Genomic DNA, 25,511 nt, shown 5'->3' on the forward strand with positions numbered 1-25,511 from the left:
ATAGTTTCCACCTGTGAGGGAGAGAGCTCACTGATCGGTAGGTTTAACTGCCACTTTCTTTGACTTTGAACTACTTTTTGAAGACTTTTTCCTTTCTTATGGAAGGAGTTGGTTGCTTGGGTTGAGGGAACAGCTAGTAGGCTTCTGACGGTGGGCAGTGGTATGTGGCTTAGATGGTAAGCCCATCGCTGATGGCTTCTGAATGATTTCTGTTTCAAATGTAGCATTTCCTCCACAGGTACACCAACAAGTGCATGTGCTCATACTTGACTCTGTGGTCTGCGTTTGTGAGGAGGCTTCACACTTGGCGATTGGCTTCTTAAGGGCTGATGCAAAAGAAGTAGCAAAAACCACAGGTTGCATAGCTTTGAAATCTTTCTTAGCTTCACCATAGCGTATGCACCTCTTGAGTTTCAACTCTTGTATTTTCCTTTCCTTGTTGTAAACCTTACACTTTTGCTCCATACTGTGTGACCTCCGGAGCAGTTTATACATTTCGGAGGAAATGTACAAGAATTGTCCGATTCACAAGCTGAGCCTCCACAATTTGCACCTGTAGCCTTCCCACTACAGCCCATGGTGGTGTTGTCAAATCTTTGACATCTGAAGTATCACATTGGGTTAGGAACGAACAGGTGAACATTAAGATGGACCCCGTGCATGGGAAGCAATACGCTATCGCAAGACCACGAGCTGCGGACTTATTTTATGTACAACAAAATTTTTTAATTCTTCAGATGTTTCTGGCTTTTCATACGTATCACTGATGTGTTTCTGGCTTTTCATACGTATCACTGATGAACTCATATACAAAGTTAACTGTTTTATTGCATAAGACTTCTAGCATTTCTCTAGTTACTGCAACATGTCAAGGATGCTTTTTAGCTTTAATTCCTCAACAGCTTTACTGAACTCTTCTCCAAGTATTTTTGGTGCAAGTTTACCTTATGATGTATCTGCAGCCTCAGCAATTAACTAATAATTAATTCCAAGCAATTTATACCAAATAAATGTGTATGTATAGTCGTACTGTGTTAGTTCGTAATTGTATGTAATACACAGGGCACCCCTGGTTTTCACCGAGTCCTCTGGTGCCTTTCATTCTTAAAAATGCCTGAACTGCATGGTAGGTTTTTTTCTTCACATCCTCTCATCACATTTCCTTCATTTTTATCACTGTTCCTCAATTTATACTTCCTTAGGTTTCATTTTAGCCACTTAATCTGCTTCACCTCTGTCACTATTAGCGTTTCTGAACAGCATTCTTTCCTCAATCAGCTCAACGGAAACGTGTATCCATGAAATCCTAGTGGTGTTGGCATTTGCTTTGTAGTTTCTATAGTAATATTTTTCAGTCTGTTCTATTAGTCATGTATTGTATTGGTTGCCAATTTATTCAACCTCTACTGCATAGAATTTTCAAATTCTATTCTGGAATTCTCATTCATAAGTATGGTCATGCTATGTCTTCGCCTGGTCTTGGGTCTTCTTATTTTCTTCTCATACAAGATTGGCTTTCATGCAGACAGGTCTGTGGTCACACAAACTATCAGCACCAGGATAAGTCTTACACTGTTTGATTAGCCATCAGTGTATCTGTTCTACAAAAATGTGATCAATTTGGTATCTGCCTGTAATCCTGATGCAACACATCTTTTCTCCGTAATCCTGACACAACCAATCTTTTTCCCAGTCCAAATTTTCCAAATACTGTACTGCCTTCCAGTCACCAATAATTAAAATATTCCCTTTGTCCAGGCCCATTACTACCTCTAACTGCTTACGTATTTTCTCTGCTTCTTTGTCTGCTGGTCCAGTAGTCGGGATGTAAACTTTAATAGTATTCAGGACAACAAGCTAAATCTCCAGTTTTGCCAAGACTATTCTATCACTGCATTGAAAATAATACTTTACTTACTTGCCAAACTCTCTTGTTAGTCTCATTATACTGGTTTTTAATATCTTGAGGAAATTACTTTGTAGTCATTGCTCCGAAGATCTACATCCACAGGCCTTGTAATTTCATTTAGACCCATCATATCAACAAGCAATCCCTTCATTTGCATTTTACAGTTATCAAGCTTTCCAAAATATCTCAATGACCCCACATACCACACACAAATAGTATCTCAACAGTCCCTTCCTTGGAACAGGCTCCATCTAGTAATCAGATTGAACAATTGAGCTTACTGGACAAAATATTAGCCTCCCAATTAAAAGAGCACAATGGTGCTTTGCAGCACTGTAGATAGTGTACAACTGATACATAGTGGTTACAAGACCTTTCACCACTGATACAAGACATGACAACAAAGTGTTGTGTACATGTGACTCAATTATGTAGAACTGGCACAGCAAGATGGTTGAATGTAACAGAATGGGAGAAAGGAGATACCATTTGTTGGCGTATCAATGCAGACTGTATAATGTGTGTATAAGGACTGGTACAGCATTTTCAGCCAGATAACACTGAGTAAGAGCAGTGGTGTGAAAATATCCTAACCAACAGGGCACAGATGCAAGTCTCATACCTTGTCAATGACGATCTGCTTCAAGCCGAATTGGAATTGTTGATATCAGAGTACGCAGGTCCATTTCAACCAGTTTCTAAGCAAACTTCAGGAAGGAATTTGGATCCAATATACATTTGGAGTCTAGTACCTCACAAAGACCACTTCTCACAGCGACACACACACACCAAGATGATGAAAGTCACATGATAGCAATTTGCACATATACAGATGGTGGTAGTGTCATGTACCCACAGTATAAAAGGGAACTGCATTGGTGAAGCTGTCATTTATGCTCATGTGATTCACATGAAAAGCTTTACGATGCGATTATGGCGACACAATAGGAATTAACAGACTTTGAAAGCAGAATGGTAGTCGGAGCTACACGCATTGGGCATTTCATTTTGGAAATTGCTTGGGAATCGATATTCCAAGACCCACAGTGTCAAGAGTGTGCCAAAAATAGCAATTTTCAACCATTACCTCTCACCACAGAAGTGCAGTGGCTGATGACCTCCACTCAACGACCAAGAGCAGCAGCGTTTGCATCAAGTTGTCAGTGCTAACTGACTAGTTACACTGCATGAAATAACCACAGAAATCAATGTAGGACGTACGAAGAACATATGCGTTAGGACAGTGTGGTGAAATTTAGTGTTAGCGGGCTATGACAGAGACTATCAACCCAAGTGCCTTTGCTAACAGCACAACATTGCCTGCAGCGTATCTCCTTGGCTTGTGATGATATCAGTTGGTCCCTATACTACTGGAAAACTGTGGCCTGGTTAGACGAATTCCAATTTCAATTGGTAAAAGCTAATGGTAGGGTTTGTGTGTGGTGTGGACCCCATAAAGCCTTGGATCCAAGCTGACAACAAGGTGCTGTGCAAGCTGGCAGTGGCTCCCTAATGGTGTGAGATGTGTTTACATTGAATGGACTGGGTCCATTGGTACAACTGAATCGATCATTGACTGAAAATGGTTGTGTTCAGCTACTTTGAGACTATTTGCAGCCACTCATGGACTTCAATTTGTCATTGGACCACAATTGTTTGTGACTTACTTGAACAACATTCTGAACAATTCAAGCAAATGATTTGGCCTCCCAGATCACCCAACGTGCATCCCATAGAACATTTATGGAATATAATCGAGAGGTCAGTTCGTGCACAAAATCCTGCACCAGTGACACTTCCGCAATTACGGACGACTATAGAGGCATCGTGGCATAATATTTCTGCAGGGGACTTCTAATGACTTACTGAATCCATGCCACATCGAGTTGCTGCATTATGGCAGACAAAAGGAGGTCCAACTTGATATTAGGAGATATCCCATGACTATTATCACCTCAGTTCTCAGTGTGAAGCTGCACTTATCCAATGTGCCCAACAATACAGAAACTGCAGTAGCTGACTGACAACATCTAATTTGATCTGACGAGTCACAACTTGGCCTCATTTCATATTATGCAAGGTGTCTAGTGAATGATAGCCCAATAAGACATTTAAACCGTAGTGTGTAGAGGCTGTAGTTAAGACTGGAGGTGGTTCTGTGATGTTTTGGGGTGTTTTTCATACCATGATTTGGGCCCACTCTTTCAGGTTACTGTTAACATGACTTTTATTCAATATTCCCAGTAACTATCTGTTGCCCCCTCCCCCTTTTTTCCATGTCTTCACGAGTATGCTGTCGATGATCTCAACTTCTAAGACGGCAACAGTTGCACTCACAGGGGAGCGCACACTTTTCACAATTTTAAGAACACACTGATATTCATCGCACCTACAATATTGAACCGGCAGGTCTTAATTCCATACAAAACATGTGAGGCTATTTGGAAGTGCAAGTGAAATGTAGCAATCAAAATCCCCACAGTTTGCTAGTACTACATGATCTAATAATTGACAACTTGTTCCAGCTGAATACAGCATACCTGAAGAAATTTGTGAATTGACTTTCTCCCCAAACTGAGGCTGGAGGCAGTGTTGCACAGTAATATCATGTTATCTCCTGTGGGCTGACCCATTTTTATTTTCATTTTTTCTTTGGTCTAATTATCTTACTTTCTTAATATTTTATTCTTGGAAAGGTACATTCAATGCATAAATGAGTGGAGGAATCTAAGAATGTGATTCCTGTTGCCTCACTTAATGCAGAGATAAGACCAGTGGAGCCATCATTTGACAGCTTCTCATTTCCTGTTCTCAAGTGAAGCCTCCACGTCGCTACTGCCACTGCCTTCCTCCACTGCTGCCCTAGTCATCAATAATATCACACCACAACTCGTCCAAATTTCCAGCCATCGCCATCCTTCACAAAGAAATTCGATGCCAAGGACTTTGGTCCACAGAGCTCTAACACTTTTGGACAAGGACGGAATTACAGCACTTGCCAATATTGTTATATTGTTCTGAAAATCCGGTACTTAGAACACCAAACTTAACTAACGACAAAATCAAGAACCCTTGCTTCCTTCAACTAAGATGAAAGGTATTCTTTGCAACATTAAAGATGATCTCAGTCTCCAAAGGCAAGATGTGTACTGCATTTCAGGTGAATGTGTCACATAGGGCAGATTATTGGAACAGATAATGAGAGATGCACGAGACGGCACTGACACAACCAACTATAACAACCAAGCACATCAGCTGTCACTGAGCACTACTTCAAAATAATCACAGAATTGATTACGATGAGACCAGTACTGTGGTACAAACGCAAAGTTTCTGGAACAACATGATTAAGGAAACTGTCTCGTGTCATGCCTTGTGGTCTAGCGGTAAAGCACTTGACTGGAAATCGAGAGTTCATGGGATCGAATCCTGGTCAGACCTTGGATTTTTCAGTCTGCATTTTAATCTAGCCTTCACCTCTCAACAATGTAAAGAGTCACCATAAACGACAAGTCGTTCAGATTTCACATTAAACTTTAGGATCCCTTTCCCCAGTTGGATAACAGAGAGAGGTTAGTGACACACAAGTTGCCAATGTGCTATCCAATTGAAAGGCTTGCACCAGGCCAGTGAGCCACATAAAATTACAATAAGTAGTCTATTGAAGTAAGGATGTCATAATACTTGACAAACAGGGATGGTGGTTAAATTTTAACAAGGCTTGGGGTTCCAGCACTCACTCTTTTAAGATCCCACTGCCATTTCATCATCCACCACAGTTGTAAAATAGAGGAAGAATTTGTGTTACATGAAATGTCAGTGGAAGCTCTGAAAAAGGAAAGAGCATCAAAGGTTGTAGTGGGCACCAGGAATCAAACTGGCAATAAATAGTAGTGTGAGTCCAACAACGGTTCACATACTCTTAGGAGACTAAGCAGCAGGTACACATGACAGCAAAACTCACAGCACTGAAGAGGACAGCTGGGTCAGTTGTCAAAATATTGTGCATAAAATGCCAACAACAACTTGGCAGGATGCTTAGAAGCACACCATTCTTCGACAGCACCAAGAAAACAGGAGAGATCACATCAATATGACAGTCAAACTACTGACAGTCATGTTCCAACACATCATTGTGGATATCAGTGACCACATTAATTATCCTTCCTTGCAAATCTCAAATTATGTGACAACGGAAGCAGGAACATGTGATCTCCGACATAACCCCTTTAGAAGAAATCACATGAAATTAAGTCAGGTGATCTCGGGGGCCACTGATCGAGAGGAATGTAACAATGGCAAATCAGTTCCAATCCAACACTGAGGCAGTTTTTCACTGAGGTAATCAAAAACATCTGGAGAAAAAAAAAGTGTGGTGAAGTACTGCATTGTGGCAGCAGTCTCTACTGTGTTACTGTAATTGTGGCATAAGCCATTGTTGCAGTATGTCCAGGTACACAAAACTAACAACAGTTTTCTATGCAAACTTTAAGAAGATATGGCACATAAGACGCGAACTTTAGGTGAATCACAAATGCATTACACGATCCTGTGTGAATGTCCTGTGGCTCAAAGACGCATGTTATGACAATTCATCTTTCTTGACACACAAAACGTGGCTTCTACACTGAAAACCAAACGCTGCAAAAAACCGCCTTTCTCCAGCAGCCACTGCAAGTCAATGCAGAAATCAGAACGAAGCCCATTGTCCCCAATAGCCAGTGCATGGAACAACTGTGGCAGGTATGGTTTTACAAGTAGACATTTGAGTAGACAGTCAACTGGGGTATCTGCAGTGTCTTCTCACACATAAATCTCTTTCTTCACACTCCTGATGAAGAATTCCCGCACTTGCACCACCTCATCTGCTGCCGGTCCCCGCCGCCCTGTTTTCTTTTTGAATCACATAGGCAGCCAATCTCATGGAGTGTTTTGTACCACCCATGTACAGTTTTGTCTGTTGGAGCTTTCATCTGATATCTGGTATTTAATCACTGAATCGTCACAACTGTCTCACATTTAGCAAATTCGAGGACACCAAATGCAAGTATTGCTCCATTACGTGCTTTTTTCTGACGTGCCTAGTGCATTCTGAAACTACGCAACAGCGCATATTACAAATTTAAACTCCAAGAGATGCTCCATCCAACGACTTGTCATTTTCCTGTACATCCGTTTTCATTCTGAACTCCCAGGGCACAATGCCATAGACAATGGCGACATATTCTACGTGTGAATTAATTCTTCTGGCATAGTGCAACAAACCTGGAGCTGGACTGGTAAATTTTTTTTTTTTACTACTAGCTACTACTTTATGGCACATCACTCCATTCATTTACACATACAAGCGGTGTGTACACCTCAATGTAAGCTATACACGAGATCAGGTTGCCCAGATTTTAAATTCATTTCTGCAGATGCAGGTGGTTCGTGAAATGACACGATACAAACCTCTGGCTCCTCGTGGGCTGTGTGCATCAGGAGAGCATTCAGGAAGACAATTTTCCTCGGAGGCCGTCGCACAACCAGCTCCTGGAGCAGGGAGATGCCGGCCGCGGCGCGGCTCCGGTCGCCACAGATCCTCCGCAGAATGTCCACCGCCTCATCCGTCACCAGTGGAGCCTCGAGGAACAGCCGGAATAACAACCTGTACATTTCATTGGTCCTCTTATATACATAAGCAGCTTGTGTGTCAGTTACTGGGCAAGGCAGCTTGTATATAAGGTCTCGGATATGTACAGATCAAGTCGAGATGACAATATGAGGGTCGTTTAATACGTAATGCAATACTTTTTTCTCAAAGCAGTCAGTTTTAGTCATGATATAAATACACCGTGTTGTTCCCCAATTCATAAAACTCTATTTTTCAACATAATATCCGTTTAATTATATCGTCTTACGCTCCCTTAATGTGAAGCCCCTATGCTGTCATGGTACCACCCCAATGGCCTGTTTCTTAGCCAGGTTCTTGGTGGAGCAATAACTTCACCAACATTGCTGTAGTTCTCCCCACAGAGTCCATTCTTCAGAAGGCCACAGAGATGGAAATCGAATGATGTGAGCTCCAGGGTGTAGTGCGGATGAGGAAGAGCAGTCCACTGTAGTTTAGTGATCTCCTTTTGGGTCCACAGTCTTGTGTATCATGGAGAAAGAGAACATTCACATATGTGTTACAACAAACACACTATAATCATTTCTTTAATTTACTAAGACTTCGGAGTTAATTGTTTTACCGTGATGGAGATCCTTTGGAGCCTAAGAATGCTGTAGCCTTGACTTTACCAGCTGAGGGTGTGGTTTTGAGCTACTGTTTCTACAAAGGAGACGATGTGTGGTACCATGCTGTTTACTTCCATTTTCTTTCAGTTTCAAAGAGGTAAATCTACATTTCATTGTCTGTGACAATGTTCAAAAAGAAATCATCATACCCGGCCTCTAAGAGCAACACTGATGATCCTTCTTTCGTCTTTATGATTTTCTATTAAAGTTCGACAAACCCAATGCGTACAAACCTTTGAATATGTTAACGGTGGACAAGTTTCAGCCCTATGAACAAAGATGTCAAGATGAGCACTGAATTGCTCGAGTGTTATTCCTTGATTACATCGAATAAGTGTATCTGTGGGTTGCAACTGCACGTATCACAGCTCTGTGCATCAAACCTACATGTGGGGGATCAGATAGATTCCCTCTTCTTCATTCGGTTGATAAGATATGCTTCTTCCTATGGATTTATTGGTTATTTTTCCTTGAATGCTGTTAAATGCAATGTAGAGGCGGTAATCTGAAATACACAACACTAAATCTATCACATTGTTCTACATTGCTCCTCTAGACTCAGTGAAACTTGGCATTAGGGTCACGAGCACTCTTTCACTTGTGCATGTTTTAAGGAGCTTCTATGCATGTGCAACTGGCATGACTTAATTGCCTTATGGGCCAAATACATAGGGATTTGATCAACAATGTGCATGGTTCACAGCATGCACTGCTATCCCTCAATACCAAGTTTCCACCAATGCTAACAGGTGGCAGACTTTTATCCAGGTTCGCTTGGCATAAATCTTGCTAGGCGATAGCACACCCCATGTATATGACAATTCACTTGCTACATAGTAAAATTAGACTGGGCATCACTATGTGTTATAGTTATACTGATAGAAAAACCTATTTTTTGGGTTCTGAATGAGATATAGTACGTTAAGATTTGGATTTTATCATACAGTAATCCATTTGAGGTGCTGAGAACCACAGAGTACATAATCATCAATTGTGAGACTAACATTTATTCATGCTTCCGAAATCTGTTGATCTTTTGGTGGATCAGATTTATCTATACTGCAGGCCCACATTGGACGTACATCTGAATATTTACGAACAGCTGTCTCACTGGTTTCTCTGCCATTCACTCATATATGGGGGGTCGAAAACGGTGTGCTTTAGGCACTTATGGCTCTCAGCACCTCATGTGTATTCTATTCAAGTGATCTCGTTGGTAGATAGTAGTACTTGAATTTGACACTTTCCGCAAATGGCAATTTGTGTTTGGAGTTGGTTGTTTACTGTGGAGGAATCGGTTTTCCTGTGCAGTGTCAACATGAATTTTGTTGAACCTGTATTAAGTGCTAACACAAAAGAAAATTAACAGGAAACTTTATCCACTAGGGAAGTGGGGCCTCCCAGACCAGATCTGTTGCCTGAGAAAGCGACAAAATCAAATAAGCATGACTACAAGTGAACATTTAACAAAGAAGTGTGCAAAAAGCATTAGCTGTTGTGTGGATACAATGACAGAATTCCTGATTTTCAGCCAGGAAGTTAATTCATTAAATAATAGCTGAATTAAGAGATCTTGTACATTTGTTCGCGAGGGGGGGAGACCATGAAAACTTCCACTTACACAAAGATGTGGAAAGGACAATAGCAAAAGCTTAAGCATTATGTTGTTCTTGCCATAAACTGTACTTAATTATGTACAAAACAACAAAATTCTACAAAACCATTCTTCCTTTTCCTCAGACAAGTTATGTGTATTATTATTATTATTATTATTATTATTATCATTATTTACAATCGTATTGGCCAACTAGGGTCATGTTAACAACTTCAGTTCCTCTTCTTCCTTTGTTGTTGTTTCCTATTTTTCCAGTACTCCCTCATTTTCTCCCCATGAAGTCTCTTCCTTTCCATGTTGTTCCCGATTTTTTATTTCTCCTGCTTTGAAATCCTTCCAAATTTAGTATTTTATTTTTAAAATAGTTTCTTTCTGTTATTTCTGATTCTTTGATTATGTTTCTTTCTAGATCTTTCCTTAGTTCTGTAATCTATGCTACTGTCAATTTCTTCTTCCAGAAATATAGGAGTATTTGTTTTGTTAGTCTATTTCCACCCCTTCGGTAGAGGTGTCCGAAAAAGGTTAACATGCCTTAGGCCGTTACTTCAGATGTTTTCTCTATATTTTTGTAGACCACCTCATTACTTCTTATTTTCCTACCACCTGCAGTTTTTATTGTGCCCATTATTTTTCTAATAATACTCCTTTCCAGTACCTCTAGTCTGTCCATCTTGTAATTCATCGGTAGGCATTCAGATCCATATAAACATTCTGGTCATACCACTGTGGTGTAGTGTTTTAGTTTTGTTTCTCTAGATATACATTTCTTGTTGTAAACATTTTTGGTCAAACCATATGTTCTTTCCATTTTATTAATTCTTACATCTATTGCAGATTTTTCTAGTCCATTCTGTTGTATACTCTCTCCAAGATATTTAAGTTTATTTACTCGCTCTATTTTACCTATTTGTGTTTCTATGAATTTTGGCACATTTTTTATATTTGTCATGAATTTAGTTTTTTCAGCTGAAATTTTGAGACCAGTTGTGTTTGCTATTTTTTCCAGAAGGTTTATCTGAATAACTGCTTCTGTCAGGTTTTCTGAAAGTATTGCAAAATCATCCGCAAAAGCCAAGCAGTTTACCTTAATTCCATTTGTTTTCCTTCCCAAAGTTATTGGTTCAATTTTGTGATTTTTTAGTTCTGAATTCCAGATCCTTACAATTTATTATAGAACACAATGAAACAGTAAAGGTGATAAACTATCACCTTCTCTAACACCAGTTTTTATTTTAAATGGCTGAGATACTTCTCACATAAATTTGACTTTAGATATTGTACCTGTTAGTGTTTCATGAATTATATTTGCTAATTTTGATTTAACACCAATTTCTCTGATGACCTTATCTATTGTTTCTCTGTCTATACAATCAAATGCTTTCTTTAAATCAATAGATGGCAATATTATTGGTTTGTTGGTTAACATTCTATGGCGAATTAATGACTTTAAGTTAAAAATTTGTTCTGCACAGTATCTTCCCTTTTGAAAACCACCCTGATATTCTCCCAGTTGTTTGTCTACAGTATCTACCACTCTGTTCAGGAGAATTTTTGATAATATTTTGTATGCCACTGGCAGAAGTGACACTCCTCTGTAATTATTGACATTTTGTTTGTCTCCATTTTTATGTAGCAGGTGGATTAATGCTGTTTTCCATTCAACTGGAATCTTTTCTGTTTTCCAAATGTTCTCAAGAAGCAGCTGTAGATCCTTTATGATTTTTGGTTCTGACCACTTCAATAATTCTACTGTAATGGAGTCTTCATCACAGGCTTTATTGTTTTTGAGTGTTTTGATGGCTTCATGAATTTCTAACTCCGTTGGTGGGAAATCTTCCTCTAGATTTTGAGGTGTCACTGGAAATTCCAATTTATCTGTTGGAACTGGACAGTTTAACAGTTTTTCAAAAAATTTTGCTAAAATTTCACAATCTTCTTTGTTATTTAATCCCATTTTATCATTTTCATCTCTGAAACAAATACTTGGTGCCTGATATCTTTTAAGTATGTGTTTAAGTTTGGTAAAAATTTCTATTATTATTCTTGGTAAAATTTTCTTCTATTTCAATAAGCTGAGAATTTTCAAAGTTTCTTTTGATTTTCCGGATTATTTTTGATGTTTTTTTTTTCTTTGTTGTCTGAATTGTTCAAGGTCTTCCTCTTTTTTCGAAGATCTCCATTTTTGAGCTCTTTGTATTAGTGCTTCTTCACACTCCTCATTCACCCATGTCTTCTTTTTATTCTTGGCTAGTTATTATTATTATTACTATTATTATTATTATTACTCACAGTGGCTGAAGTTGTATAAATATGTTGATAATCATAACTGTTATACAGCAGTTGCTATTAATTTCACACACTGATGTTGTTGTGGTTGTGGTCTTCAGCCCTGAGACTGGTCTGATGCAGCTCTCCATGCTACTCTATCCTGTGCAAGCTGCTTCATCTCCCAGTACGTACTGCACCCTACATCCTTCTGAATCTGCTTCGTGTATTCATCTCTTGGTCTCCCTCTGCGATTTTTACCCTCCACGCTGCCCTCCAATGCTAAATTTGTGATCCCCTGATGCCTCAGACCACGTCCTACCAACTGGTACCTTCTTCTAGTCAAGTTGTGCCACAAACTCCTCTTCTTCCCAATTCTGTTCAATACCTCCTCATTAGTTATGTGATCTACCCATCTAATCTTCAGCATTCTTCTGTAGCACCACATTTCAAAAGCTTCTATTCTCTTCTTGTCCAAACTATTTATCGTCCATGTTTCACTTACATACATGGCTACACTCCATACAAATACTTTCAGCAACGACTTCCTGACACTTAAATCTATACTAGATGTTAACAAATTTCTCTTCTTCAGAAACGCTTTCCTTGCCATTGCAAGTCTACATTTTATATCCTCTCTACTTCGACCATCGTCAGTTATTTTGCTCCCCAAATAGCAAAACTCCTTTACTACTTTAAGTGTCTCATTCCCTAATCTAATTCCCTCAGCATCACCCGAGTTAACTCGATTACATTCCATTATCCTCGTTTTGCTTTTGTTGATGTTCATCTTATATCCTTCTTTCAAGACACTGTCCATTCTGTTCAACTGCTCTTCCAAGTCCTTTGCTGTCTCTGACAGAATTACAATGTCGTCGGTGAACCTCAAAGTTTTTATTTCTTCTCCATGGATTTTAATACCGACTCCGAATTTTTCTTTTGCTTCCTTTATTGCTTGCTCAATATACAGATTGAATAACATCAGGGAGAGCTTCTCCCCCACACACTGATATTTATTTGAATTTAAAAATTTGTGAACACCCAGAATGCATACCTACGAGCTGCCACTGGTTATAGCACTGCCATCTGATTGAGTTACTAGAAATGACACATCAAGGAAACATTTGAGGATGTCTAAACAACATTACAATTTTAAAATCAAAATTGGTTGAGAAAAAAATCTGTTGCATTACTTACTGAACATCCCTCATATATGTAATACCTCATTAACATATTCTGCATTTCTACACACACAAAATTAAAGTACTACATTAGGAAGCTAAAAAATATATATAATTTCTCTACAGCTAGAAGTTTACGTCATATAAAGACTGTAACAGATAAACATAGGTATACAATTACAGTTGTCGTTGTATAATACACTTCACTTCATAATTTTAAATTTGGTAATTTTTTGCTGGAATATACTAGGGCTATGCTGGAAACAAGTTCCATTAATTTCCAAAAAACTCCAGCAGATAAAGATGTTTTTTAATACATACAAATTTGAAGTTATAACTATCAACTATTTTCTATATTACTTCTCCCTACATTAAAGCACTCATAATACTGAGGAACAAGTTTTACAATAACATCCTTTTACAATTTTGCCACCTACGTGTGTTTTGATGCTCCTTTAATGCCTCATTATCTTCAAACTGCTGTGTGTCTAGCCATTCTGATTTACTGTAGTGCCTCCTTCCATAATATCCATATGGAGTACTCCATTTCTGTTTCAAAAACAAGTTATCAGGTTTGGTGCAGGAAATTTGTGGTGGCATTTTGCAGGCTTATGTGGCCCAACTGCAGCAATTGATTTTGTCTATCCTGATTGAAATTTGCAACCTTTATTTCATCCCATCACAATAAGATCAACAAATTCGTCTTCTTCCCCATGAACCTATCAGGAACATTAATGTGGCTCCCAACCTCTTCATTTTCAGAGATAAGTCAGAAGCTTTGGGATCCCATCACGGACAAAATTTGTGATGGCCAAAATTATCAGTCACAAGTTTGTACAACACTGTCGACAATATCTAAGAGAAAGCAACTGATGAGTTTGTAGTCATGAGCCCAAGATTTTCTCCAATTCTGTTATCAACCTTTGCAATATGTTCATTCCTCAAAGCAGCCGGTTGCCCACTTTTTCAATGTGAATGACTGTCCAGCCTCCCTGAAAAATCTCACCACTTCTGTACAGCACTATCACCCACAGTTTTCTTTACTCCAAAAAGTTCATTATGAATGTCTACTGATTTTAAATTTTGCACATACAAAGTAAATTCAGCACATAATTCACAGGTGACAGAATTTTTGGTGCTAGCAGCCATTTTGTTACCACACATAAAACAACTCAAAAACCTTTCTGTGGCACTGCCTTATTCATACTGAGTCATGCAATGCCTACAACACTCCACTACCTCCACTCCTCTCTGCTCCCGACAGCTTCAGAACTTATTTTGCTAACAGCTCTTGCAATAAAGGTAACAATTCATCGAATAGTTGGTGCAGTGTGTCATCAGTAGGCACATGAACAAGACTGAGAATGTTGCTAACTTTCAGACAGATCCATCTAAGGTTACCTGAAGGATGACTCAACTGAAAGCTAGCAATATTGTGAGTCTCTTTTATGTGCCCACTAATGATTCTGAGGGGAGGGTTATGTCAACCAGAAATGAAAGACTGTATGTAAAAAGACAAAATACATTTTGAACAGCTAGCACCATTACACAAGTGAAGAAACCAACATCAGCCATTACTAATAGTGAAATACAACTTAATAATGGGTGAGCAAGTTGTACCAAGTCTGTCCATCTGTTTTATCACAGTAAGAGCAGTATTACAGACAGAATTTAAGCAAAAACATCCACCTCCATCTATAAAGTCACTCGCTATTTTCACCTGAACAGCTTTCTTCACAAAATTTTCCCAAAGACTGGAAGTGCATCCGGAATTTGCTTTATATTTTATCGGATGACTAATACCCAGGCAACATTCTGCAATTGCAGATCTGCACAGCCCTCTTAAGCATGTATGAGGTTTAGGATCTATAATCTCTATACTGGTCCTCTCTGGTCCTGAGGAACTGAACCAATATATGAAACGTTACAACTGCACAGGACATGGTAGACATCCACATTAGGTAAACTGAGATCACCCATTTCAGAACCCAAAATGGCCTTAATTCATAATTGAGTCAAGAGTAAGAAGATCCCACCAGCTGCAGTGGGCTAGGTGTGCCTATCTCAAGCAACCACATAATACAATTTTGTAAATCATCTCCACAACAATGCCTCAGGATTGTGGCAGCAATATAAACGGCTACTAGTTACACCTGCTGCCATTAGCACTACACAGGTGAGAGCTGGCAAGGTGCTGCTAACAGCCAGGGATCTGATCTACTGACCCTAAAAGAACCCTAATCTTGGATGGTAATCAACACAAATCACACCGCATTTCCAAACAACACAACCAAAGCTGTTGGAAATGCTACATGTGTAAGGTACAAAAAAGCTGTAGGCTTTGGTGCTACCTCGTTGTCCTCATCACTCATTCAATTTATGGTCAGTGTAATGCCTCTAATTAGTGGAAAAAAATAATTACACTGAAATTGTTTAACAAAGAATATTTACCACAAGTACTGTACTGAGACTTTAGATTTCTTGGTGACATATAAAGATTCAATGAAATACTATATAAAGGAAAGCCGCCACAGTTCCTCTCTCTTTGTTCGCTTGTCTTTCTTATCTTATTGCTTAGCTCTTGTGTTGTCTTGTGCTTGTCGCTCTGTATGTCATTCAATGTATAGAGGCTTGCTTGCTGTCTCTTCATGTAACTTAAATTACCATTAAATAATAGTTATCAGAGTTGAATTTTAAAAATTTATTTTTGCTTTGGAACTGAAACTTTTTCCTCCCCTTACCATTTACATAAATGTGGCCAATGCTTTGTACGGGTGGAAGCTTATGTGGTATTTCAATGTAATTCCAAAAGTAGCTTAAAATTACTTTTCTTTAACTTCTCGCACTCTGCATTCTGAACAACCTGCATGTTAAAGTTAATCTTTGATTGCTGAAAATCTATCTTTACGTAAAACCACACTAGCAGAAGTTTGGATCAACTCTTGATTTGAGCCTGACAAAGTAATAGTGCTGAATTTAAAAAAAATTTCAATTTATTTTGAGCCAGAAAGCAAATATTTAATAGCCATACCAGAGATAATTTTTGTAGCAGTAAAATACTCACATATCTATGACGATATATGATAATTCCTACCAACGTGATACTTTCACTTTACGTAAAGGATATATTTGATGTGAAAATTCCGCTATGAAGTGTAGGAAGAGAAATTCATAATAATAAAAGGTATTTATTTGTGCTATCCTAATAATTGTTTAGAGAGATATTTTCTCAATTTCCCATAGTAAAATCACTCAAGTCACAAGAAAACAAGGGTAGGGTCTGGTTTATTGGCTGACAGCATGACACTTCTCCTATTTGTCTCTCACTATACCCAGTCTGACAAAAGGTAACATTGAGGTGATATAGCTCAGCTGAAAAACCTTCTGGGTCTGATATGATAAATCAAGGTATGAAGTACTATTTCATGCTGAGCCAGATGGTGACAATTACTAGTCTGTATATACAAATTAGTGTGGGTTTGCTTCTTACAAATTGGCATGTTGCGATGTACCCTCCCCTTCCCCCTGACCAACACATGAAGGAAGGTAAAGTAGCCATCTTTTTCCACCTCCATTGTGAAGCAAATATTTAGGTCGTCTGAATTCAGGTGTCTCAAAAAGCTGTTTGAATTGTCACTTTCATAAGGTCAACAACAAAAGCATCAACTGCATATCTAAGAAAACACACAAGTTATAATGTCAGCAGGAACAGAGCATTTTCCTTAAAATCTTCCATAGGAAGATTTGCAAGAGTAGATGACAAAGGGCTCCCCATTGCAACTCTATCTGTCTGCTCATAGAACTTTCTGGTGTAATGTAATATCTTCTGATCTGACAACTTTATGATCAATAATATTTCTTAAAATTAAGCTATTAGATAGATCATTTTATGTTAAGAACACTTTCATGTTTTAACATATAAAATTAATTTCATACTTCTACATCAGACATATGTTACTGATACAATATTATGATAACGATAATTGCTACTCACCATATAACCAAGAGGACGAGTTGCAGATATGGACAACTAAAAGACTGTCAGAAAACTAGCTTTCAGCCAACAAGGCCTGTGTAAACAAACAAACACACACACACACACACACACACACACACACACACACAGGCAACAGTTTCTGGCAGCTTCAGAGACTGTGGTTGTGTGTGTGTTTTTTTGTCTATTTTCGACAAAGACCTTGTTGTGCCTATCTGCGACTCAGCATCTCCACTATGTGGCAAATAGCAACAACCCCTTTCATAACGTTGTTACATCCTGTCCTGGATTTTCCATTGTTTGATATGTTACTGACAATTCCCTCCAATTCTAGCTTTGTTGTAATGCCTCTCAATCTGCTCTTTCGTATTAAATCAGCCTCCTATCCTTTGCTGTAAATATCTGTGGTGAATTGTATTCTCAAGCAACTGGTGTATTATCACAGATGGAATGACATGAAACGAAGTCAACAATATGAGCCACTACTACAAAGTATTAAAGACTGTAGGATAAGAAAACTGTTGGCAGAAACTCACGAGCCATCTTTGCCTTCCTGGCCTGGGCGATCACCAAGTGACTTCACCAGAGAACACAAAAGCTTGTCGTACCGATGCTCGGGTGTCTCCTCACGTTTTATAAACGGTGGCAGGCGGCTAAAGCCCTGCATGAAGCTGTACTCTTCATAAAGCCACGCAAATGCCAGGTCTATCCTACCTCTGATGTCTTCGAGGAGGAATTCCAGTACAACTGTAAATCACCAAACATAAGAATATTTCAGACACAATGAGTCTATTACAAAGAACCAAAGCACACTTTAAGGCATGTAGACTGAGTGCAATAATAGATGGAAAATACTATAAATACAGGGTTATTCTAAATGATGGAACCATTTTCAAAAATTCATATGCATTCAAGTAGAAATCCAAAATGAACATACTTTATATCAATGAAAAGAGGAAGTTTCAAAGTTTTTGGCGGGCAGTGATGGCTTCAGAAGTGGCCGGTAGAGTTTGTGTGGCAATAGGAAGCTGTTTACATTCCGCCTCTACCAACCACTCTGAACAATCTGTGGAATCTGATCACTGTTGCCATGAACTCAGTAATGGCAGATACGCTTCTGCGTGTGTGGCTACTGTGTCGATGTGTTCCATGCAGCCAACGATGGCCACATTGAACATTTATCACATCTCTAAGTATTAAATAATTATTAAAACTAATTAATTACAAACTATCAAATTTATTAAACTGACATTAAACATTACGGAGGGAAAAAAAAACCTTTCAAACTTCCTCTTTTTGTTGATATAAAGCTTGTTCATTTTGGATTTGTACTTGAATAAATACGACTTTTGAAAATGGGTCCATCATTTAGAATAACCCTGTATTTACATGGGTTAAAACAGTCTCATGCTGAATCTACTTTTCAGTTAATTAGAATGCTGTGAATGAATTACAGGAATGAAGAAAAAAGACAACCCATTGAGTTGCACACAGGCACAATGAAAAGTTACACATTGTAGCTTCAGGTTAACGATTGCTACCACAGCTCTGATGGTAGCGGTCATGTGTGCGATTGCTTGTGTGCAGGAGGTGTGTGTTTTCTTTGCTGAAGAAAGCCTTGGCCAAAAGCTATAATGTGGAAACTGTCTGCAGCACAACTGGTCATCTTTATGTGGACAAAGAGGAAAGATATACATATGAAACAGAGAAACACCTCGTAGTATCAGGCAACGAAGGTTCCTGGGTTATAATGCAGCTCAAAGGAATTACACTGGAGCATCCTAAAACATAGCAAGGCAGAATATTTGCTCCACTTCCTGTACAGCACTCCTACACGAAAATCATTTCTTTTATTTTCTATCCTCTGTTCCATACGTACACTATGCAGATATGAGATCTCCGAACTCTTATCCAAGCTGTATTTACCAAACCATTATTCAATGTATAGTTAAGAGATAACTGATAACAGTGTTAACAAGTCATGCATAAATATTTTCTTAAATGAAATATTCAAAAATTTAAAATTCACTAAAACCACCAGCACTCCATCACTAAGCCCCAGCTAAAAACTTTTTGTTTGTAGGATTAGTCCGCCATATATGAAAACCTTCACTCTTCTTTCATACGAAGATATCTTTTCTTAACTGTGTGATTAAAAAGTTAACTTTATTCAGGACTGTTGTTTTCCAGAATGTTCAAATCTTAGAATGTAATCCTTCAGGAAGTTCAGTGTCACAATATTGTAGTTCTAATTTACCTTTTTACAGAAATATCTAATTCTACTCGTGTAACATATTAGTTAATGAAATATGAAAATTTAAGGCTCAGGAAAATTCTTGGTGAACCTTGATAAATTACCAAGTGCATGTATAAAATTCTGCTACATTATATAGAATCTAACATTTGTACCTTTTCAAGAATTTTAAACAAATTATTAATCAAAACAGCTTCTCTGTCTAATGTACATCTATATTTTCTACTCTCCTGTCTTTTATGTTGTAATTTAATGTCCCTAAGAATTATATTATTTAGACTGGGATGAGATTCTCACTAGAATTATAAGAATAGTCTGTCATAATATTGTACATCCACTCTCCTTCATAATCAACCAGTCTTCTGGCGAGGGGTGTTTTCATCATTATCTAAAATATCCTGAACTTTGGTCACTTCATTTAAAAGGGCAAACAAGACGAAAAGGGGAACTATAGGCCTATTTCTCTGTTACCAATTTCCTCAAAAATATTTGAAAGATCTGCATCTGATTAAGACTGAAAATCATAATTCATCCCACAGCATTACTTTACGCAAACATTATGGTTTCAGAACAGGCTGCAGCACAATCTATGAAATAAATGAATTGGTCACACAAGTTATTGGGTATCTTGTTAATAGAAAGTGTGTGTGTGAGTGTGTGTGTGTGTGTGTTGGGGGGGGGGGGGGGGGGGGGAGTTATGCGAATGCACCTCCACAAACTGACTGGTTTTCTGTGTTGGATGTCATGGTATTATGGTATTTAGCAAATAGAAAACTAAGGATACTTGTTCATTTACAGTTGCAAGAAATTTCTTGTCTAGCTGGAGAAACAATTAGGCATTCAACAAGCTTCAAGACAAGATTAAGGTCACAACTATTTTTGTATCAGGTCACTGGTATGGCACAGCAGCCTACGTCTGATACCATTCTCTATGCAGATGACTTGACAGCGATAGTCTTCAGCAAAACTGGTGAAGAGTTAATCCACCATATTGAATATGCACTTAGCAAAATACGGGCATATGCCAAAAATAATAATTTGAAATTAATCTTTGCAAAAACAATAACTATTTAAAAAATGGTTGTCTGTAGAAGTAACACTATATGCATTATAACCTTAGATTAATCAATTACATAACCTTAGATTAATGTCATTAATCTGCACACACTGTTAGAACTGACAAATCACCTATGTCACAATCTTTCAATGAGGCATGTTATTGGATGATAATGATTTGATTGTAGTAACTTTGTATTTTAACATTTTGTGTTAACTGTCCTACACACGTCTTCATAATGGGTGCCCCAAGAAGGAACGGTCAATATTCAGGGATATGACAGAAACTATCATTCACTGCAAAAAAGTCTAGTAAACACAGGTCCTAAAATGCACACTTTGAGTGCTATGAGCACTATATCTTCAACACTGTGAAGCAAATCTCTTCTCTGCAAGTTCTTTGCTTTTCATATTTTGAGAGGTCGAGTATGGATCAAAACAAGGAAAAAAATGTGAAGTAAATATGGTCTCTAAAAGTGTACCTTACAAGTTTTGCTACTGTAAAACATGTCACTTCTACTGAACAACTGCCCATAGCTCATAAGATATTCACTTTAGAGCCCATGTTTACTTGACAATTTTCTGTTTTCACCCATACTCACTCCTCCCAAAATAAGGAAAACAGATAGCTTGCAGAAGAAGAGATTTGTTTCACAGTATCAAAGATGAATAAGTGTTCATAGCTCTTAAGGCATAAATTTTGGAGCCCATGGGTACTAAAGTATTTTGCTTCAAATTATTGTTCCCATTATAAACCTGATATTGACCACTCTTTGTGTAGCACACAGTACAGGCGCTGTACCCATTGCCCAATCCATCCTGTGATGAGCTACAGTAGAGCATAGATGTATACGGTCAGCCTGTGTTTAGCATGCATAATGTAAAGTTCCAGGTCAGTCACAACTACACAGTCAATTCTTTAAACACTGTCTGTGTCAAGCTACAATGGAGTACAGTCAAATGTATACAGTGACTTCTGTAAATCTCCAATAGCAAATTTGGGTGCAGACTATATATTATTACCTATCGGTATAATTTAGACTCTTCAAAGTCTATGTGGTTTACTGATATGACATCTTTCAAGTGCAAAGGTTAATTTTTGAAGTATATCACCAGTGAAGGCAACTACAAAAATGAAGTACAAAATGAAAATCTACTTTGATAGTGTTTTGTAAAGTTATAAAAATTACTCAAAGCTCCAGGCAATCAACAAATGGCCACTGGAGGAGGAGGAGATTCAGAGACACTATTCTGAGAGAGAATCACGCAAGAGAAGATTAAGAGTACAGGTAACTACTGAACAACTTACAAGCTCATTGCAGTTAAATGGCGCGTATGAACACTTGACAAGTAAGCTGCATCTACGACATTACGAAAGAATCAGCTATGGCATCTCTGCTTCCAAGATGGATATTTTAAATTTCCCCCAATATAAGGCAGCATATGTTTCACATACAATGACTCGGTGATGTCTTTTTCCTAACAAACAACACATTTACCAGCACTTCTCCCATAGTAATTAAATTTGTCAGCATTCTTTTCTTACATGACCAGAAATTTTTGATCGTAGCAGATGCACTACCATTTTTAGACGGCTTCTACAGGTTTTTTGTTTGTTTCACATATTATATGCATGTATCAGACAGCAACAAAACAATTTTTTTTCCAAAATATGAATTTCAATTAGAAATACAAAATGTATGTAACCAATTCACACACTCATCTTTACAGATACTAGATGTACTGCCTCAGGGGAACATTGAAGCTCCTCGCAAATAACATTTCATTGTTATGCAGGCTGTTTAAGGAGAATAGTAAACATTTTACGAGGTGGTAGTATGGGCTAATCCAAATAAAACAGTCCATATGACATCCCAGTTATTATCAATTATGGAGATACACATGCTGAGGTGGAATTCCACCGAGGCAACACTTCACGACTCTTAGTAACAAATCGCATGCTACATGTTTTCTAGTATTTCCCAAGTTTCGATGTGTGACAAAATATCGTGCTACAGTGTTGCACTGCCCACAAAAATGAACTGCCCGATGTCAGATGCTAAACATTGCCCATGTTCAGATCGTGTTTCACAGCTGACGGCATTGAAGTGACACCAGAATAGGGGCATCAAGTACTTGCAAAGGTAGCTGCAGATCCTACACTCTTTATTGCAATAGAAGGAAAAGAAAAAATAAGAAAACAAAGATCGTAGTGAAAGAGGTCAAGAATCTCGAATCTCGCAATGGATGTTTTTAGGAAACTTGTGTGTGGCTATGAAGCTCCGTTTAAAAACTTGTGCATGAATAAGTTAACAATGTTTTACATTGTTGCTCGATAAGACCATGAAAATTATCAATACGCAATACTGGCTGATGTATGACTGGTGGCAGAGATTTTTAGCTACAAATGACAGTTATCCTTCACTGATGTAAAGGTTTTGTATCTCTTCACCAAGTATTTCGAGAATTATTCCACAAATGTGCTGAGGTCTAACACGTATTCTCAACGATTTTGTAGAGGCATTGCGTATTGATAATTTTCATGGTCTTATCGAGCAACAATGTAAAACTTTGTTAACTTATTCATACACAAGTTTTTAAATGGAGCTTCATAGACACAGAGGCAATTTGTAGAGGCAATTAGGAAAATAGTGGCATTCTAAATTGTTGCATATAAAGCTATTTACATTTGGGATGGAATGCTCTATTTTCTTCTTCGATTCCCAACATTACAATCACATTTCTTGGCAATATGCACTAGCTTATTGTTTCTTAATCTGTTCTTGTAGTCGTGACTTGTAAAATGTCCCAAACTCATGGGAATTACAATAATGCTCAATAAATGAAGTTGTTTTTTCAATCGTCTACTCCACGCTGCAAGCAGCAAGTTGTACAGTTTTGTTTTAGGGCATAAAAATATCTAAGTTCATATGCGCACGAGCTGCACGGATCCACTGCCTGACAGACACTGGCGACAAGAACCTTCACATCGTTTCTTGTCAACAAGTGGCGCATGGATGGGCAATAATTTGCTAAGTGTTGAACACTTCAGTGCCACATGTGTCTGTCCATGTCATCCCAGTTTAACTGCTGTGTGCAGCACATTAAGGAGATGTTGTAGTGGCGGAACTGCACATTAAGAATATAACCCACACAAATTTCCACATGAGGTGTTAAGCACAGACAAAATTCAAAGTTGATTTTCACAAATTAACCCTCAAACTTCGATGTACCTTCGAACTCGACCGAAAATAAATATGGCTGCTGGGCACTGCACCAGTCTTGTGCAGAATGTTACTTTGTATACCTTATCTACTCAGGAATGTACTGAATATCCTCTTCCTATTGCATGAAAAACACACTATTTAAAAAATGCACCAAATCCACAATTAAGACATGGCAATGAAATTTTGTACAATGCTTTACATAAAATTAACACATTCACTATTAAGTTCCATGGATTATGTATATTTAATTACTTTATGAAATTTAAAAATTTATTTTCAAAAATAATACACGTACATTTTTCTCGGAAACTATTCAAGAGATTTCTACAAAATGTTCTCTGTTTTATCTCTCTGCATAAAGCAAGCATCTCTCAAGAGTTTTCAATATGTTATATAGAAGAATTTTAATAAGTTTTTAATTATAATTCTGTACGTATAATATCAAATTTATGCTGAATTCCAAGCTTTTTGCCCCATGTCTCACATTACGCTCAGTATTCCAAATATACTTTTGAGACTACATTTATTGGGTTTATAAAAATAAGTATACAAAATTTCATAACTCTAGCCTTTGTCAACACTTTAAAAAACAATAATTTTCTGGAAATGCAACTTAAAGTTCTACCTAACATTGTTTATCTTATGTCACCTCTTCAGGAGGTCCCAGATTGGTACTCATGGTCCTCTTTCCCTTCAAGTTTTCCACGCTGGTTTCTTGTTTTCTGCCTTCTTTCCTTTACCAGATCTTCAACTGGCTTTTCAGCTCAAGAGAGGTGCTGTAAATCTATTTTTCTCAAGGTGTATTGACTGAAATTTCCTATCTTACAGCCCATTCTCTCTAATACCTTAATCCTCCCTATGTCCCCATCATTAAATACAAGAACAGCATTAGAAGTAGCAATTCTGACAACTGCAGCAGATAAAGATGTGGTTTGAGTACATCATTTCCATATTAATAAATTTAGAGACTCATTTGGATTCTGGGTTTTGCCATCCAATACACATTTTTAGAAGTTCAGCATCGGCCAGAAACTTTTAACTGGGCTTGACAACACCCAGGATACAATCTGGAAGCCTCTCCTTGTGAATGTAGGGGTTGTTATCCCTCTAAGCTTGTAGATATTTACACCAGGTTATGTGGTACAGATGACGCATGGGGTGTTCCTTTGTTGACACCACGTGGAAATATGTAGCCCACACTGCACTTTTCATGTCACTTACACCGGATAGGTTCTGGTACACGGTGAAAAGAATTGCTTCTTCATGAACAAAGCAGCTGGTTGGTTATTATTTCTAAAATACGGAACAGAGTCACAAATGATCTATAAAACCAAAGACATACATCACAGCCTACTAGATGTATCATACGCAAGTTTGCTTGAAAGTAACATACAGAATCATCATTCTCCAAAGTAGTACTAAATATTGCTTGATAATGTGGGCATTGTAAGAACATTGTGTTAAACATTTAATTATTTTTCACACTTCAGATGCAATTTCAACACTGAAACTTTGAGAACTTACTTTCCGCAAGATCTACTAATAAATCGAAATTAAATTGAAAATTGATAATTTTGGTCAATTTCATGATCATCCATCCTTTAGAAACAGTCATGGAGTTCATAATATTATGAAAAGCTAAGTTGCTATTCACTCTACAGCAGAGATGCTGAGTCGCAGAAAGGCACGACAAAAAGAGTGTCATAAAATGAGCTTTCAGCCTACAAGGCC

General features: G+C 37.9%; 1 protein-coding gene across 1 annotated transcript in view; it reads right to left on the reverse strand.

Annotated features, from left to right (window-relative positions):
• Nucleotides 1–25,511, reverse strand: part of LOC126106422 (symplekin) — a 117,003-nt gene that overhangs the window by 42,484 nt on the left and 49,008 nt on the right. The window contains exons 12-13 of the mRNA XM_049912698.1: nt 17,780–17,990; nt 7,361–7,556 (exon numbers count right to left, since the gene is read on the reverse strand). Coding sequence (XP_049768655.1) covers nt 7,361–7,556; nt 17,780–17,990 — 407 coding nt within the window. The remainder of the gene's footprint in view (nt 1–7,360; nt 7,557–17,779; nt 17,991–25,511) is intronic.

Source organism: Schistocerca cancellata, chromosome 10, assembly GCF_023864275.1.
Source record: "Schistocerca cancellata isolate TAMUIC-IGC-003103 chromosome 10, iqSchCanc2.1, whole genome shotgun sequence".
Classification (NCBI taxonomy): domain Eukaryota; kingdom Metazoa; phylum Arthropoda; class Insecta; order Orthoptera; family Acrididae; genus Schistocerca; species Schistocerca cancellata.